Here is a 19,145-nt window from a genome sequence, read left to right as displayed (position 1 = left end):
TCTCTTTTTTTTTTTTTTTACCACTACCATAATGTCACTTTTGAGATGAGAAGTAGGTATGTGCCATAGAGTCACAGTACAGGGTTTGGGACTGGACAGGAATCCCAGAACTCGGCAAAGAATGCTCAGTGACTGTACCAGCCTGGTGCCGTGTCTTCCTGGACATAGATCTTACCTAGGAATTAGGGGCAAAGTTACTTTGCCAACACTACTTGTATAGCAAGAGGAAGCAAATACAACAACATGGCGTGAAGAAAAACAGCTTTAATTTTTTGTTTCCCTTTCTTTGAGCTTTAATAAACTGCCAGGCACCGTCTTGGGAGCTTTTTAGACTTAATCCCTGATCTTCCCCACAGCCCTGCAAGAAAGAGATACTATTTCCATTGTAGAGACCAGACAGCTGAGCCCCCAAGAAGGGTTAAGTGGTTTAATAGGACTTGTGAAGCAGCAGAAGCAGAATTCCAACCGCAGGTGAGTCCTTAAACTGTGCCGTCGTGAATGTAGGCCGAAGAGTTTGCTGGGCATCCCTGAGAGCCGGAGCCTGGGGCCTTGCTCCTGCACCGCGGGGCACCCAGCTCACCCTGGTCCCCCGCTGGCAGAGCTGACTGCCAGGGCCCCCTGCTTGTCTTCTGCATTCCTGGGCACGAGGGCGGGCATCTGGGGCTCATCTCTCCTTAGTATTAGCGGCTCCTAGTCAGAAACTGCCCTGCCTACTGGACTAATAATGGGCCATTTAACTAGGGATGCTCATTCTGGGGGGACAGCATCCACTTTCTTGGCAAGTTAGGTAAATTCTCATCCAACCTTCCTGGCAAGTGACCCAGAACAATGTTTCTTGATCGTATCCCAGCAAACTCTGGGGTGGATGCATGGTCCCTTCCACTCTTCATTCTTACCTGTGAGTCCGTCTGGGGGCTCTGAATGATGCTTGAACTCAGCATCAGGCTTCTTCATGATGCTTACCGACAGCCCCACTGCAGTCAGCAGACGCCCTAAGGAAACGGGTCAGGTTATACACTAAAAATGTCTTGACGGGGTGCAGTGGATTAAGTGACCGACTCTTGGTTTCAGCTCAAGTCTTCATCTCATGGTTCATGAGTTCAAGCCTCTTGGGCTCTGTGCTGGCAGCACGGAGCCTGCTTAGAATCCTCTTTCTCTCTCTGACCCTTTCCTGACCTCTGTCTCTCTCTAAATCAACTTTAGATATAAAAATGTCTTCACAACAGGCAGCTTGCCTCAAAGCACAGAACTTGCCTCAGAACAGTGTACACGCAGCCTCAGATTGTATCCTCAGAATTGAAATCGTGATCCATGTTGTTGACTTAAACCACTAACTCACCCGGCACTGACAGTTGCTAATAAGTTCGGATCACGGCCCATAAACCTGACGCTTCCCTTTGGCACTCACGCTCTGTGGCCTCCATGGCTGATACGAACTTGCCCTTGCGCGTGGCAGGTCTGTCTGGGCCTGGTCAGTGGGTGGCACCGACTCCTGACCTGGGTCGTGGCAGCCACCCCCCACCCCCACCCCACGAGCTGAGTGGGCTCTGCACTGAGCAGAATGCCCCAGTTGGAGGCCTTTAGAGAAATCCCTGACACATGATGGGTGCCTGCCCTGCTGGGAATACTTCCTTGAATTCTGGCAGCTTTTACTTGGCTGCAGAATATCTAAGACCCACTTTGCCTTTTCTGGTCATAGCACTTGTAAAGTGTTGAATGGCTTTATTTTTCTTAACAATGCCTTTGAAAAAGCCGAATGTTTCCATAGTGATGCATTCTGTTTGTTTAAATCTTCTACCCGGTTCCACCCACATGCTCTCCTCAGGAGGACTTCGTCTACAGTATCCCCATCCCACCCACCCCCACCCCCCCCACCCCCGGTCCCATCTCCGTTTTCTCTTTGGAAAGAACCCTCACAGGAGACCCCCTGTCAGTTTTGTGCTCCTGGAATCCACTCTTAGATGTGGCGATTCCCGTGTCTCAGGGTCAGTGGGGAAACAACGTTGATGTTTGTTTATTAGAGTGGAACACAGACTAAGGGTGCCTTTTCCAGCTGGCTTAGTACTGCTGCGCCCATTTAGACGTGCCTTCCCAGCCTGCCCCATATTGGGCTGAGCTACGTTTTGAGTGTTAGAGCTGGGCGAGGGGCCTGGTGTCCGAGAGCAGTGTCGGACAACGGGACGGGGTAGGCAGGACACTTGTAGCCAGCAGCACCAAAAAGATTGCTTTCTCAGATAAGACAGCTCGGAGCCGACCAAGGCGTGTGTGACAGTGTTGTTGTTACAGTTATGCCTGTGCTGGCACCGCCCCCCCCCCCCCCCCCCCCCCCCCCCCCCCCGTCGTAACAGTGATAGCACACTCCCTGGACACGAGGGACAGTCCCTCTTCTCATGGCTCCTCCAGAATTTGTGGGCATGTTCAGGCACATCCTGGCCTCTAGCCTTTAACTCTGGACACAAATGGTAGGTTTCTGAATGGGAAGGAAAGGTGAAACCCAGAAGGGGGTTTACAGAGCACATACGTGTATATATACGCTGTGTTGGGCCTGTTACATCCCTAATCCTAATTTTTTCCTAAACACAACCCTAATGAGGCGGTGGTTTTGTTTTTTAACCAGTTGGGGGAACCTGTACCTAGATTGATCAGATCTTGATATTGGTGTCCCAGGGTGGGCGGGAAGAGGCCTGTGGGGCTGTTTGTCAGCGAGCCTTCTGGGTTGTCTTTGGGCTTCCGCCACCCAGGCCCCAGGCATGGGGGAAGAGCCACAGCCAGTCCCCTGGGGCTGGAAGGACCACTTTCCAGGAAGCAGTGTAGAGACCCTAGTCCTTGCCTGGGAGGCAGGAGGAAGTGTGGACCAGCGTGGGGCTCTCCAGAGGGACTGCGTGATCAGGTTGCAGTTAGCCGCCTGCTGCAGGAAGGGCCTGGGCGAACGCACGGTGACAGGCCCTTGCCGCACAGGCCTGCGATGGTTCCAGATGCTCCTGAAAAATGCCATCAGAATGCACGCGTCCTTCCGGCTACATGTGGCCCAAAGGTTTCCTGCTGCAGCAAGTGGCGGAGACTGTAGGGCTGCCTCGCCCTGTCCGAGAGGCTGGGGCCAGAAGGCACACCCCAGGCCCTCCTGCAGGTGCTGGGGTGACCCATTCTGTCCCGTGACACTGGCTCCTGTCCTGCCTTTCCTGTCTGTACTTGGAGAATGGGCATGCGTGGGGCCCTAAGAAGGGATCCACACCCTCCAAAAACACTTCTGGTTTGAGGGCTGTATCCTCCCTGCCTACAGATTGTGGGTTGGATGAATGAAGGATGCCACGGGGATGGGGGTGCTTCCCAAACTGTGGCCCAAGGGTATTCAGGCTGCAGACCACCCAGGCAGGACTCTGAAGTGTCTTCCTGTACTCTTGTTGGTTAGAGAAAACTTACCTGGAATGTTTCCTCTGAACTTGTCTACGCTAATGTCTTCCCTGCACCCTCTCTCTGATAATAGCTTTTAGCCTCCATTCATCTGCAGTGAGGGGGAAAGGAAGTCAGCTAGCTTAGAAGTAGAAATCACGGGGAGTCTGGGTGTGTGGCTTCCGCCCCACTGCCCTCTCTCTCCCCAAGTCTGCCTCCGCCAGCAGCTCCCTGCCCTGTGCTGAGTGCAGGTGACCCGAGAGGAGAGCAAATGAGCTCTTGTGCTCGCCTTGCCCTTGGTCTCCCAAAGTACCCCGAGGCTGTAGGTTAGGAACTGCTCTCCCCATTGGACAGATGAGGAAACTGAGTTGCAGAGGTGCTCATCCCAGAGGCACCCAGGGAGTGAGGCAGAACCAGCACGAAGACCCGGATCAAGTGCCTCGCGTCTTGTTCTTTCTACCACTCAGATTCTGTGGCCCCTCCGAGATTGCTGGCCAAGAGCAGCACCTGGTGACAAGTGGGAACATGGGCACCAATAGCCCAGAAAGTCACCGTGCCTGTGGGGCTCAGCCCTCCGAGGAGTGGTACTGGCAGTGTCTGTGCCAGCACCAGCCAGGTGGTTCGATATGTGGCAGGGATCCCTGCTGCGGCTTCAGGGGCTCCCCATGCCCGCGCCAAGTTCTTAGGGCAACTTCCGGCGAGGCAGGCCTAGATCGGCCTTGCACAGGGGTGTGCCTCCACTTACAGCGCTGCCTGCAGGGGTGGGGGGAATTAGAGAGCAGCCATGACCCTCCTCTCCTGCTCCAGCCTCCACATCTGTCGGAATTGCCGCCAGAGCCTTTGTGGAAAGAGCCTCTGCTTGAGCGAGGGGACCTGGGCTGGAGTCCCACTCTCCCCTTTCTAGCTGAGATGCCTTGGACCAGTCAGCCAGGCCCCAAGCCTCAGTTTCCTCAGTGGTGCAGCAGACACAGAGGCAGCCACTTCTCCCAGGTCTTGTGAGGGCTGAGATCGTGAATGCAACACATCTGACTGTAATGTGCTTAGTAATGTCATTGTCTTAAGTAGAACGTGGCTGGCCAATGGCCCTGTGGTCCCTCCCTCCCTCTCGGCAGGGCTCCTGGTTGCCCGCACCTCTGTTGCCGTCAGTGAGGGGAGGCCCAGGGACTTTGGGAGGAGTGGCCAAGTGAAATTGCCCGTGAGCGAGGCTGAGCACTTAAGTGTCTCCTGGGAAGTCCTTTAGACCAAGTTGACGAGAGCTCCCAGATGCCAAAGTGGCCTCGCATCAAGGCTCCGCTCACTCCCAGCAGCCCCACCACATGCTGCCCGGGTGATTGGTCTCCTAATGCACCGTCCCTGGCCCCTGGTACGATCCCCCCCTCGCCCCCCCCCCACCCGGGGCAGTGTTTGAGCTTCCCCAGCGCGCAAGCTGGTCACCAACCAGGCCCAGACGCGCCCCACCGGTCACATTGTTACCGTGTCCTTGCGGGCAGTTTCTGAATTCTGTACAGAACACCACGGCCTGGAAGATTAAACAAGATTGCCAGTCTGGAATTCTATGTGAGACTAGGGCTTTTATGTCCACAGATTGTGCATTAGATGCGGTGGGGAGTACATAAAAGGACACAGTCCCTTCCATTACAGAGAGAAGTAAGCCTGCAGGGCTTTGATTTTCTTTCGCAGAGTTGGTTTTTATTCCTGACTGCAAAAGGAGTATGTGCTGTTTGCAAGAAATTAAAAAGAAAGATAATAAAAAGGAAAGTCATGTGTAACTTTATGACCAAAGGTCACAGCTCTTCCCATGTTGTAGTGTATTTTTCCACACAAATTTGTGTAAGAAACAGCCACTTCTTATCGAATGCATCACTTTGCAGCCTTTCCCTGTCTCTGCTGAACGTTAGTGCATGACATTAATTACCGTTCCATAACGTGGTTTTGAACGGCTGCACAGTACTGTGTGTGCTTGTGTGTTATGTAACCAGACACGGTATGTTGGGCGTTTAGATTGTTGTTCGTACCGGGGTGGTTTCTGGTAGTATTAGTAACTGTTCTGTTTGTTTTGGAAATCAGGAGAGCGCGTGGTGGGAGGCAGGGTGGCGGTGTAGCTAAGAGCCCAGGATTTGGCCACATTCAGACTTAATTCAAATAAAAAGAACAGGTAACATTTTTATAGAGCCTGAGTGTGGAGCCAGGCACTGTGTTAAGTGCTCTACATATATTAAGTCATGATTCATTGACCCTCACAACAGCCCATGCACTAGGAGCTATTTTTATCCCCATTGAACAATTCAGGAAACAGAAGCACCACCCCTCCACTTATGCTGCCGTCCTGTGGCTAAACCTTTGTGCACATCTAGTATTATTTCTTAGAATACTTTCCTAAAAGTGGGGTGTTGGCCCAGATTTGGAAGGCTATGCATATTTTTAAGGCCTCGAATCTATAATGTAAATGGCTTTCCAGAAAGGTGTTTGAGCATATCTGAGAGGCTCGTGCTGTGCTTTGAGCAGCAATAACGTGCCTGGCCCTGCACTCAGTACTCTGTGAAGCTGCTCTCCCCAAAGGAGAAGCTGTCTGTGCCCTGCACAGAGCAAGCAAGCGCTCAGTACATCGTAGCAACATTAGCACCTTGGTTGTATTTTGTGTCGTTTGCTGAGAAAACAAGACCTACACCAGGGAAACCTTAATGACGGGATGCATGCAGAACAAGACAATGAGTACTGTGGGGCTTGGAGGAGCATGAGATGTAATTTGGGGTGGTGGTCAGGAAGGGCTGCCTGGTGGAGGAGGCAGTTGCAGGATGGGGAGGAGGGCTGTGAAATGACAGCCTGAAGGCTCTTGAGCGGTGATGAGGTGGAGGAGGGGGTTCCTAGGGTTCCTAGGTAGTGTGTGTCCAGGGCTTGTGTCCGGGGCTTGTGTAGCTGGAGTGTGAGCTGGGAGAGACCGTGAGAGAGGCCTGGGAGCCACAGAGGGCTGGGAAATGCATTTCCCAGGAGGGAGTGAGAGCGTGGGGCTAGAGGTGGGGAGACCCATGGGGCAGGATCCCAGGCAGAGAGATTTGCATGTGTCCTCTGGTGGGTTCCCCTGGGAGTGGTGAGGGGAAAAGACGTTGGGTTTTCTGGTGCTGATAAGACCCTTTCTTGCCATGAGTGCTGAAGCAAAAGAGAAACAGAGGACTCAGCTATGAGGTTGAAATGTCAGTATTCTTAACTGGTAAAGCCAGATGGGAAGCTTTGATGGTCAGACTTCTTGCTCCTCCTTCACCAATCTAGGAGCACCCTGGGGCACTTAGGGCACCCTGTTTGGGGAGCCAGTACAGCAGGCTGTCCCTGCCAGCTGCCACCTACCCCCCACCAAGCCTGCAAGGAAGGAGATTCTCCATTTCCTAACCCATTTCCTTCTCCCAAGCTTCCCTGTCAGAGAAGTCTTGCCACCCTCCTGGGGAAAGGAAGAGGGTCAGGAGAAGCGGGGATGCCGCCTTTCCCCATTGCAGTGGGAGGTGGGAGATACTTCCCCCATCCCTTTGTGTCATCTTCCCCCCAGCCCGGGGTGCTCCGGGGGAGAGTCTGCCAGCTATCAGCCAGGCAGGGTAGTGCCCTGGTGTAAATTTTGGTGTCATATAGACCTGCTTCTAGCGCAGGCTCCCCCCCACCCCCCCATAGCTGTGTGATCTTTGGCAAATTTCTTAGCCTGAGTTTTCCCACCTATAAAACGGGATTGTTGTAAGAATTGAGTGTGATGTGTGTGTCTAGGGCAGCTATTACCAAACGGTGTATAGATGTGCAGGGAAGTCCTGGGCCCCGGGGGCAGGGTGGGGTGGGGCTCGCAGTGGGTTTGGGGCAGATCTCACTGCCAGTGGAGGTGGAACGACTTCTGACTTCTGTGCAGAAAGGTCTAGGACAAGGCCTCGGGGAAGAGAGGCCCAGCATGGCCACGGGAGACTGGGGAGATGGCTGCTTAGAGGTCTTTGTGGAGGCAGGTGAGAGAGTGTGTGGAAAGGGCCCTGGTTCTGGGGCGTTCCCCGCAGAGGGATGGTCCCAGGACGGAAGGAGGCGGGGACAGAGCCAGCGTAGGACCAGCCTAGCGGAAGGAGAGCCTGAGGATGTCCTGTCATAGCACTCCCCCGTGAAGCCATGGATTCTTCCTGCTCTGGCCTGGGAACAACAGAGGAACAGAGTGGCCAAGGCTGAGGGTGTCTAAGGTTGAAAGACGAGGAAGGAATCAGGCCTTGGAAAGGCAGCCTGTGGGCGCTGGGCAAGTCATGTGCAAGCATCAGGAGACTGGGCTCCCGTCCTGTCTCTGGTCCCTGGGCCAAGCCTTTTCCTGCCCTTGGCCCCATTTTCCCCATCTGCAGAATGCAGGGATCGAACCCACTTAATGTTTTTTTCTAGCTGTTTGACCGAAGCCCATGGTAAAAAAAAGTTTGCACATGTGCGTGCATGCGCCCGCGCGCGCGCGCACACACACACACACACACACACACCGAAACAGCACTTTATTATGTATATTTACTCTGATGTTTTATGTTCAGTTGTATATCATTTAAAAATGCTGGTCTTGGGGGCGCCTAGGTGGCTCAGTTGGGTAAGCATCCGACTTTGGCTCAGGTCATGATCTCACCGTTTTTGAGTTTGAGCCCCACTGACAGTTCGGAGCCTGGGAGCCTGCTTTGGATTCTGTGTCTTCCTCTCTCTCTGTGTCTCTCTCCCCCCACCCTTTCTCAAAAATAAATAAAAACAGTGCAAAAATTTCTTTTAAATACTGGTCATGGCCCCCTAGCTGTTGGCATGGCCCACAAATGAGTCATACCTCTTGTTCTGAAAACAGTGCCCCAGCTCCTCTGGAAGATTCCTTTCTCCTCTGGCAGCCTGCAGTTCTGTTCCATTTCCTCCGGCCTCACAACCCTCATCAGCCAGGCCTTTGTGGCTTTCTCCTCTGTGTCTGCAAACAGTGGTTTTCAGCGTTGGGTGCCGGAGACTCTTGACAGAAGACATGGCCATGAGGCTGTGGCGCTGGAGTGAGCCGCCCTGGGCGTCATCCCACCTGGCTCACGTGCAAGGTCTGCACACCGCCGCTCTGTCTCACGTGCCGGGGCATCGTGAGTGTGACGCGGCTCCCAGGCCTTCTCCACGTCCCCACAGGAAGGGAGTGGGCTTGGAGGTCGTCCACACTCCCCTCCTTCCCCCAGCCAGCCCTCCGGCTCGGCCCACAGGACACCCAAGTGTTGGGGAGGGGGACCTGTCCCAGTTAGAGTACCAGGCTCTTCCCTGGGAACAACCCTCCTTACCCTGTCCCTCATCCCCAGCCCTCCCACTGAGCCCCTCTCTGGTCAAGTTCAGGAGCCACTGGCACGGGGATGACTGGATGGATGAGAAGAGCTTTAGCAGCTGATAGACCTGGGAGCAAATCCCAGCTCTGTCTCTGCTTGACTGTGTGGCCTTGGGAAAGTTCCTGAACATCTCTGAGCCTGTTGCCTGCTGCAGTGATAGGTTCAATGTGCTCTGTGTGACTGGCATGAGGTAGGTGCTCAGGAAAAACTCCTTCCTCTGCATCCCTTCCCCTCGTGTGTCCCATGAGAGAACAGCTGCAGAAATGGCAGCTGGGGTCACTTTGCAGCAAGACAGGGGAGATGCCTTCCGTGGCCAGTGATGGGCGGGGCAGCATTAGAGAGAGGCTGCCTGAAGTTGGGTGCGTGGGGAATAACCCCCCCTCAACATGTCCAAAACATGCAAAGAGACTGGGGCATGGCAGGCATGTCGGGTCCACGGGGAAGCCCGAGGCAGTGTCTGCAGAGGAAGATAGGCAAGTCTTGAGGAGAATAGACTCTCTGGGCCCCCAGAATGGGCCAGTAGCTATTTACAATGCTAATGGTGTACCCTGTCTCAAGGCTGGACTCAAAGCATATTACATGAAAGGGCATCTTTTTAACACTGATTTCTTGGAAACTGTTTAAAAATTCACCCTCCTACAGGGCTAGTTTAACCTCCGTGTGTTTTAATAAATCATCTAGTTTGGTCCAGGAGGATGGGGCAGGCATGAAGCTTCCACTATCCCAGAGTAGTGAGAAGAACTTTCTAGCAAACACCAGAATGAGGGGATTCAGGCAGGCAGGCTTGAGAAGCTGTTGGCTTATTTGCATGCTGTTGCCTATTACCAAGGCTGCGGGAAAGTCATCTTTGCAGGGTGTCTTCAAAGCCCGCAGGCACTTTCTCGGTGCCCACGCCCTCCCGCCACGCTGGTAAATAATTGAAAGGTGGCTGTAAGCCAGGCTGGAGACGGGCATAAGGATACCTCTGTCATCTGAGACTGCGGTGCCCAGAGCTTGGAAAGCGCTTCCTCTGAGGGTTCCTGTGCTCCTTGGCTCTCAATAGCTATAGAAACTGGGGCTCTGACAGCCGAAGTGCCTTGCCCGGGGCTGCACGGCTCCAATAGCAGAGGCTGGGAGGCCCTTTGCAAGACGTCCTTATGCAGCTGGGACTTGGCAGTGCCCGCGGGAACCTCTGACCTCCTTGCCTCTGTGCTCCTGGCCTGTTCCCGCTGCCCTCTGCTCTGTTTTGGCAATACCCAGAAGACTCTCCTTTCAAGGCAGAGGCTGGCACTTTAACCTTGGGACATAAATAAGTCCCTGTGCCTTACTTGAGGCAGCACATGGGGCTGGCTCGTGGTTCAGTAGAGGCAGTGAAACTTTCCAGGATCTGAGGCTGCAAGCCCTGGCTTTGTGCTTACCAGCTGGGGGATGTCTCTCGGCCTCAGTTTCCCAGTCCATATATGAAGGGGTAATGCCAAAGAGACCCAGTCCAGAAAACGTGTCTTCCCTGAGGACAGTGAGGCTAGGGTAAATTCCAGGACTGGGTTCCATCCTGACTCTGCCTCCACATCGCTACCTGCTATGTGAATGTGGTCTAGTTCCTGCCCCTTTCTTTCTGGGTCTCTATGACCTCATCTCAAGAGATAACAGAGAGGGGCGCCTGGGTGGCTTAGTCGGTTAAGCGTCCGACTTTCGCTTAGGTCATGATCTCGCGGTTCGTGGGTTCCAGCCCCGCGTCGGGCTCTGTGCTGACTGCCAGCTCAGAGCCTGGAGTCTGTTTCAGTCTGTGACTCCCCCTCTCTCTGACCCTCCCCTGCTCATGCTGTCTCTCTCTCTCTCACCTAGGAAAAAAAAAAAAAAAACATTAAAAAAAAGAGATAACAGAGATACCCCTGCCTTAGCCACAGAGAGGGAAGAACCCTGCAAAGCTGAAGGGCCACAGGTTGTATGGGATTTCGTTCTTGCCCATGTAGTGGTTTCCAGAACAGTGGACCTTGGGGAGGGACGCTCAGGCCTGCAAGGAAGCACACACGAAAAAGCCGCAGACGCTGGACCATCTGAGCTGTGTCAGGAAGCAGGCCCTGGCAGGCAGGTGTGCTTCCATCACCCCTATCGGCAGAGCCAGGCTCGCAGGCTGGGCATGGTTCTTGGGAGGCTTCCCTGGGCTCTGGCACCCCCGAGTCCCCAAGGCGGTGGCTCCCTGCCCCCTCTCCAGCCAGCTATTCCCTGGGGCTCATCCCGGGAGTGGAGGGTGCCAGGCTGCCTCCCGGGTGGGAAGAGTGGGACCAGCCCTGCCGTGCCAGCTCTGGCAGCCTGCCTACCGGCAGCTGGTATCCCATTGCACTGTCTACACTGAGGCCCAGATTAGATCGTGAGCTCATTGCGGCATGAATGGGGCCACTGGGGTGTGGGCGCTGAAGGCTGAAGGTCTGACTTGGGGATATCGCTGGGGGCCTCCCTAGATCCTCTCCCTGCTCTGTCTCTCCCTCTCTGTGTCTCTTGGGCTCTCCTCCTCCTCCTCTCTCGCTCGCTCTCTCAGTGTCTCTCTCCCTCCCGTGCACACTGACACCCCCTCTTGGAGCTTGCTGGGGATTGTCATGGCAACCCTCCAGCAAAATTATCAAAACACTTTTATGCTCACGCTCGTACCAGACGAAGTGCTAATTCTGAGTGAGGCAGAAAGCAGTTGGTAGGATGCTGAAGTCACAGGCTTTGTATGGAAGGCTTGCTGGGGGGCAGAATGGGCACCAGCCAGGGGTGAGGGTGGGGTCAGGAGGCAAGCAAGGTCCTCTACAGAGGTTGTGTTTTTTGCTGACCCCTCCTCCACCGACATACATGCACACACGACACACGCACACACACACACACAGTGGCTGGGCCAAATATACCCATAGTGCAGATTGACCCAAACAGCAACATCTGGAATAACCATCACCTCATTCAGCATCTGGAGGCCTGAGATCAACTCTGGGGAGACTTCTGGGCGTGTATATGGGGAGAGCCAGCTGACCGAGGCTTCTAGCTGGCAATCGGACTGTGCCAGGGTGGCAGAGCAGTCACAGGCAGGGGCCTGACCCGCTTGTCCCCTGAATCCCAGGAAGGAGAGGAGCATCTGTGAACACAACTACCACAGGCTGCTGCTTTCCGCTTCGCTCTGCCTCTCTGCCTCCCAGGCCAGACTTGGCATCCCTGCCCCCATCTGACCCGGGCTAGGGTACTGCAGGCTCCCTTGGAAACAAAGCCCTGTTAATAGCTGAAGAACTGGTGGTTGCTTTTTTTAAACCCGGGCTCTGCCCAAAAGCCAAAGTGTGGGTGGGGATGGTGGAGGAGGTGGCGGCAGAAGCCCCTCCCCAGTCTGCTACCATCTTCCTGCCCCATCTGCTCCCCCAGCCACCTCCACCCTGGAAGAGAGCCTTCCCCTGCAGCCCTCGCCTGGGCTGTTTGCCACTCTCTGGCTCAAGAGGAAGCATCTCCTTCTTCCGAATGGGTCACCTCATCCCTGGTCCTCCGGAGGATTCTAAAATGTCAGAGCTGGATGGGCCCCCAGAAAATGAGTCTAGCCTCCTCCCTTCACAGATAGGGCGATTAAGGCTCAGAAGTGGGAAGCAGCTGGTTCAGGACCACTGAGTACATGGGTGATGGAGCTGATGTGGCATCCCACGCATCTGACTTGTCCAGTGTGGCTCATATCACATCAGCGGGACAGTGAGATGCGGTGGTACAAATGATGAGCACTGATTTCTAGGTCAGGCAGACCCAGCTTTGAGTGCTGCACTCTTAGCACTCAGAGTGACCCTGGCAAGCTACAAAGCACCCTGGATCCTCATCTGTAAAATGGGGGTAATAACTAGGCTCCCCTTCAAAGGACCCCATGAGGATGATTTAGGTAAAGCTCTTGCAGTGCACCATTGGCAGAACGCCAGACACATTCTGTAAATTACACATCTGTAAAGTTCAACAGATGGCATTTCTGGGTCCCTCTGTAATCCCAGGGGCTGCACGCCTACCAAGAAAAGGATCCGCCCTTCATCCCCTTTAATGGCTACCCTCTGCCCCATTGAGCCAGGGGGAGGCAATTTAGTCTGTCCTGGAAAAGCCAACACTGACCCAGCAAACTCAGCAAGGCCCAGAGGGGAACAGACCCCAGGCCCTGATGCCTGGGCTGGCACCCAGGAACCCCCAGATCTGCCCACCCCTCGTCCACATACACAGTTCTCACTGTCTTTCTCACCCATGTGCCCCATGCACCATTGGAGGAAGGTAGGTATGGGGTGGGGGTTCTGTTGAAAGAGCCCGATGTCCCCAGATTCACGCTAGAGTCACCTTTGGGCACTGGCAGTGACACCTTACAATGGAGACATTGCTTAGTTGCTTAGAGGTTGCCATTGCTCTGTCTGGCTTTCTCCTTGACATTGTGAGTCAGGCAGAGAGGAAAAGTCACCCAAACCCTCACATGCCCTCTGGAGCAGGAGCTTCTTGGTGCCTTTCCCTACTCTTCTTTACCACGTTGGGGGGCTGCGGAGGTTTAGGTAGGAGATAATGAAAACAAAAGCAACTTGTATTTCATGCTTAAGACAGGCTGGGTGGGCACTGTGCCGAGTGCTTTCCATACACTAACTGTGGACTCCCAGCAGCACTGCTTCTGTGTCGAGGTACAAATAAAGGAGTCTCAGAGAGTGTGACTTGCTCAAGGTCACAGAGTGAGCTCAGGGTGGAGTGGGGATAGAATCTAGCTCTGTGTTCTCCTGACCTGACAGCTGACTCCTGAGGCTCTGGAGGGCACAGAACATCTGGAAAAGCCAGCGAGGGCTGGGGTTGGTGCTGGAGACATCCTGAGAGGTAGAGAGCTGTGCATGGGGGAGGCGGGGGGTCAGTGGTAGAATGGAGGAGTCCAGGTCATGTGGGAGCTCAGATTCCATCCGTGGGGGGAGGACCATCTCTCCACCCTCCCTCCTCTTCCTGGAAGCCCCCTATGAGCAGGGCCCAAAACCAGACTTTCAGGCAGAGTGGAAGCAAAGCATTCCAGGCTAATGTCGTTGTTAACCTGGGACCATTGCTGTGAAGCACAGATCTCCTTTCCTACTTTTACCTCCCTGGGGCTGGGAACAGGGGAGCTGAGAGGGGTGACCCAGGGTACCCCAGTCCCCAGCATGGGAATTTGGGGTCTGGAGGAGCTGCATGTGCTGCTGCCCCCCCCCCTTATTGATTGCCAGGAGCGATGGGAGCAGAGGTCACGGGGAGAGGAGGAGCGGAGTGGTGGTCCACTCAGGAGGAACCCGGAGCCCTGGCCTGGCTGCTGGAGAAAGGCAGAGACTGGCCGTCTAGTCCAGTGGGGAAGGCAGAGCACGCTGATGAGGGGGACAAACCAGTGAGAAGGCCTTTTAGTTAGTGGTGTAGAGTGACTGAGGACAGCCTTCAATAGGGTGGCCAGGGAAGGCCGCTCCAACGAGGCAGCTTTGAGCTGCGCCCCCTGCAGTGCAGAGCGCACAGTGACTTGCCCAAGGCCACACAGGAAGTTCAGGGAGAGCCAGGCTAGGACCTGTCTCTGGACTCCCGCTCTAATCTTCTCCCTCCTTCTAGAAACATCCTTCTCTTGCATTTTGACATGTTCTCCTGGTTTCCCTTTTACACTGCTGGACATACTGCTTCTCTGAGCCCCTGACTGGTTCGCCTGCCCCCCAGGGTTGGCTGGTCCCAACCCTTCTTTCACTGGAAGGTGGGCTTTCCTCCACTGTCCCATCTGTCCCCTACAGACTCCCAAACTGCGCCCTCCTTCCGTCACCTCTCCCCTGAGTTCTCTGTGTCCTGCTTGACCTCTCCACTTGGATGTCTAATGGCTGTCTCGGTTAGGACAACGCTGAGTCGATATAATAGAGACCTGAAATTAGAGAAGTTTAAAAATATTCAGTTGACTGCTTTCTCATATAATAGCTCCAAGGGAAGTCTTTTGGGTTGGTAGATAGCTCTGCGGGACAGGGTTATTTAGGGATCTAGACTAACACGAAGCATCCAGGGTCTGTCTGGATGAGGACAGTCTTCCAGTCTGTGTGAGGAAAAAACATGGAAGCTGGGGCAGGATTCTCCTCTTACGCGCACTGGGGCAGAAGCTGACTTCTGCTCACATTCCACAGATGAGAGTTTAGACACACGGCCCCATCTCAGCTGGAAGGGAAGCTGGGAAATGTGACCCAGCTGGGTGGACAGCTAGCAGTCTCTGCCGCAGTCCCTTCTAGAACTGTGAGCACTTCCCTGCCCTGTGGTGGAGGAGGCTCTCTGGGGGCAGTACCCTCGCCCTGGGTCTCCCTGGCCCTTGGCTTTGCCCTTAGCAAATTCCTCCTTCTTGTTTATTACTCCCCACTACCAGCCTGTAGCGTATTGAACGTCTGTATTGAACGTCTTTCTTCTTTGAGCACATATCTGGGCTGGAACAGTCTCGGGCTTTTGAAGTCCAGCCTTGCAGCTTTGTTGGTAATAATAATTCCTTCGAAAACTTAGGACGTCTGTCTGTTTCTAGTCAGTTCCATGGGCCAGCAACCACACCTTAGAGCTCCTTTCTTGTCACAGTTATTAAGTCTGTCTGCCTTGCCCCACTCATCTCTTTCTTATTTTAAGTGAAAGTTATTCTAAGGGCATCTGAAATGATAGACTTGCATGATAAGGCAACAGCACTAACATAATGCTTCGCCACAGGGCTGATCCCTTTGCCGGGCCGAGCGTTTGGCCCAGCGGACAGGGTCTAAGAGAGGCTGCAAGCCACGACAGTCTGATCTCCTGCTCTTTGGACAAAAACAGCTGGTTTTCCCAACCCTGACAACAGCGGATGTCTGTATTATCTCCTCCTCTGTCCATCTCTTCTCGCAAACAAGCCAATCTCTTTCCTGTGGCATCTTGCTCAAAGCATCATCTAGCAGCCAACATGTGCACATGTTTTTAGCTCTTTCCAATTATTTTTCTAGAAATACGGGCTCAGCAGGCATGTGGTCCGTCTTCCAAATCATCACAGGTGATGTTTTTAATCAATGTTTTGTTATAGTATAAGAAGGGTCACCAACTTTCCATCCTCACTAATTGTTTCCGTATTGCTTACCACCTGTTGGCTGAGCCAGTGCCACGATTTTTAGGATTTTCACACGTGGCAGCTTTGCATTCCTGGTACCAGTTTCTGTATTAGAGTATTGCTAAGTTGCTGTTAAACGGAAATCCCCAATATAGTGGCCGTAAGATTATGTAAATTAACTTTTCTCTCACATAATACAGTTCTGATATGAGCTTTGCTCAGATCAAATCCATTAAAGTCACCCCTGATTCCTGCCACCTCCCCATCTGACCCATCAGCAAGTGCTCTCATCCTGTCTTCAGACAAATCCCCAGTCTGACCGGTTCCCTACACGTCCACCGTCTCCCCCCAATCCAAGTCCTCTGTGTCTGATGTCTGAGGGTGATGTAACAGTCTTGTAAGTGGGCTCCCTGCTTCTTCCCCACCCCTCTCCAGCCCACACTTTACATGGCAGGCAGAGTGAGGTTTTAATAACATAAATTGGAGGGGTGCCTGGGTGGCTCAGCCGGCTGAGCGTCCGACTTTGGCTCAGGTCATGATCTCACGGTTTATGGGTTCGAGCCCCGCGTCGGGCTCCGTGCTGACAGCTCAGAGCCTGAAGCCTGCTTGGGATTCTGTGTCTCCCTCTCTCTCTGTCCTTCCCCCACTCGCACTCTGTCTCTCTCTCTCTCCCCCTTAAAAATAAACATTAAATTAAAAAAAAACAAAAAAACCATGAATTGGAACATGTAGCTTGCCTGCCCCAAATTCTTCAGTGCCTTACCATTGCCCTTAGAATAAAATGCTCTTAAAAAAAAATAATAAAATAAAATTTTGTCTCCTTAACCTTAACATGGCTGTCCAGGCCTTTTGTGACTGTCCCTTCTTCTCATTGCCCTCATCCACTCTGCTTTAGCCACATGGGTTTTCTCACTGTTCCCAGAATAAGCCAAGCTCTTTCCTGCCTTAGTGCCTTTGCATTAGGGTTCCCTTTGCCTGAAACGCTCTCCTCTCACTTGGTCACACTCTGGTTCCTTCTTGGTACGCCACAGGGCAAAGGGCTTCAGTGTAAGATAGGAGTGAGGGCTTAGGAGCTAAGTCCACCTGGGTTTGAATCTCAGCTCTGCTGCTCACTAGCTGCGTGACCTCAGCTGAGTTCTTCTATCTGTAAATGGCAATAAGAAAAGTGCTTGTTAGCCAAGGTTGTTGAGAGGATTAAATACAATAAATACCTTAAATGAATTAATGCATAAAAAGTACTCAGAACATGGCACATATTAAGCATATGAGCAGGGTTATTATTGTCCCTTAGGGTCACCTTAAATACCATCCACTCAGAAGCCTTTCCTGGCCACCCCTTCTGCACATTTCTCCATCTTCGTCCCTATCACATCACAGGAATATACCTCCTAGTTGAGGTGTTTATCTTCTGGCCCTCCCACTGGAACGTAACTTTCACGAGGCCGCGGACTGTCCCGAGCTGGTACACAGCAGGTCCTTGGCGAATCTTTGTTGAATGGCTGCAGAAGGACTGGAGGCCAGATCCCATGGATTCCCTCCCTTCGCAGCAGCCGTATGAGCCTTGCTGGGCGCCTATGGGGAAGATGCAGACAGGGTGAGCTCTGCCCTGTGCCCGCAGTACTTGAGGCCCTTGTGGTCTGGGGCGGTGCTCGCAGCTTCTCCTTGGGAGTCAGGAAAACTAGGGGACTTGCTCTTAGAAGCCCTTACGGGCACAAGTGACTACTATCCTTCAGCGAGGGACTATGTTGGCGCGCACGGTGCGGTCTGGGCTGCCTGGTTCCATCAGTGACGACAGGACTAGTTACTTATCCTCTCTGTGCCTCCACTGTCTCATATGTAAATTTGGGAGAATACCAATTACCTCGCAGGCCTGTTAGGAAGATTAAGTAGGATAATATATGTAAAACGAAGCTCACTGGCTGGCTTGGAGTGAAGCTCTCCAGATTGTAGTTATTATCGCTGTTATTAATGCCTATGCAAGTGTCATTCTTCTGAGCATGAATAGGGGGCTGGTGGCCCAGGGACTTGGGGGTGGGGTTGTGAGGAGACAGAAGACAGCCAGGGAAGGGAAGAACTGGAATGGAATCATCAGAGGGTGCCTTTCTACGTGCGTGCCTCCAAGCGTGCGGGTTTGTGTGTGTATGGATTTGTGTCTGTCTGGGGAGGGGGTGGCAAGGATCCAGAGAAGAAACCCAGTCCTTTCTCTGAACTCAGTTCTGGGGAGCCAGGCGCCCCGGCTCTCCCGCGCCCAGCCCTCTCCCAGCTGCAAGGAGGTCTGGGAACTGCCTCCACTACGCGCCCAACAACGCAGCACCCGCGGCGGAATCACCTACGTCTTCGAGTGTGTGCATCTGGGATCACGGAGGGGGAAGGGGACCTGCGCCGCCGCGGCCACCACTGTCGGCGCGAACTTGGGGATCCCGGGACGGCCGGCCGGTGGCAGCCCAGGGGGGCCCGATCCCGGGGCTCCCGTCTGCTCTCCGGCGGGTCCGCCCCGCCGCGTGCTCCCGGGGCCTCGGATGCTCCCGGAACCCCGCGGGCGGGGCCTGCCTTCCGGAGCCGGGTTGGCTGGGGGCGGGCGGCGCTGGGGAAAGGGCCGTTACTTTCCCAGAGCGGCGGGGCGTCGTCAGGCGGAAGGGCGCGGAGCGCGCACGCTTTAAATGGCATTCGCTGTCATCCGAGCTCGCGGCCGTGTGGGCAGGAGCGGGCTATATAAGCGGCGGGCCGGGCCGCCGCGGGGCAGACGGTGACAGCCGCGGCGGCGAGCGCCCGGGAGCGCAGCCCAGCAGCGCGCGCCGAGCTCCCGCGCCCCGCGACGGGCCCGCCCGCCCGCCCGCCCTCCCGAGGAACGCCGACCCGGGCCCGCGAGGGCCGCCGCCACCCCGCAGCAGATTTGGATCCCCCGCCCGGCGAGCCCCAGGCTGCTGCCTCCCGGGGGGCCCCGGCGCAGCGGCCGCCCCCCGAGAGCCCCGGCGCCCCGCCGCCCGGCCCCGGAGACGCGGGCGGCGCCATGGCGGCCGCCAAGCCCGGCGAGCTGATGGGCATCTGCTCCAGCTACCAGGCGGTGATGCCGCACTTCGTGTGCCTGGCCGACGAGTTCCCGCAGCCCGTGCGGCCCGCCAAGCTGTCCAAGGGCAAGGGCCGGCTGCGGCGGCCGCGCCAGTCCCGCTTCAAGACGCAGCCGGTGACCTTCGACGAGATCCAGGAGGTGGAGGAGGAAGGGGTGTCCCCCATGGAGGAGGAAAAGGCCAAGAAGTCGTTCCTGCAGAGCCTGGAGTGCCTGCGCCGCAGCACGCAGAGCCTGTCGCTGCAGAGGGAGCAGCTCAGCAGCTGCAAACTGAGGAACAGCCTGGACTCCAGCGACTCCGATTCGGCCCTGTGAGGGGCGCCGCCCG

The 19,145-nt window shown here is 54.7% G+C and overlaps 1 protein-coding gene across 1 annotated transcript in view; it reads left to right on the top strand.

Moving 5' to 3' along the window:
* The first annotated feature begins 18,558 nt into the window (after positions 1–18,558).
* CUNH11orf96 (chromosome unknown C11orf96 homolog) overlaps positions 18,559–19,145 on the top strand; it is a 1,161-nt gene continuing 574 nt past the window's right edge. Inside the window, exon 1 of the mRNA XM_039226710.1 lies at positions 18,559–19,145. This exon is cut by the window's right edge and continues 574 nt beyond it. Within this exon, the coding sequence (XP_039082641.1) occupies positions 18,761–19,132 (372 nt within the window). The 5' untranslated portion in view covers positions 18,559–18,760 and the 3' untranslated portion in view covers positions 19,133–19,145.

Source organism: Hyaena hyaena, unplaced genomic scaffold, assembly GCF_003009895.1.
Source record: "Hyaena hyaena isolate Hyena2069 unplaced genomic scaffold, ASM300989v1 scaffold_23, whole genome shotgun sequence".
NCBI classification, from domain to species: domain Eukaryota; kingdom Metazoa; phylum Chordata; class Mammalia; order Carnivora; family Hyaenidae; genus Hyaena; species Hyaena hyaena.
This window is presented reverse-complemented; position numbering and strand designations above follow the sequence as displayed.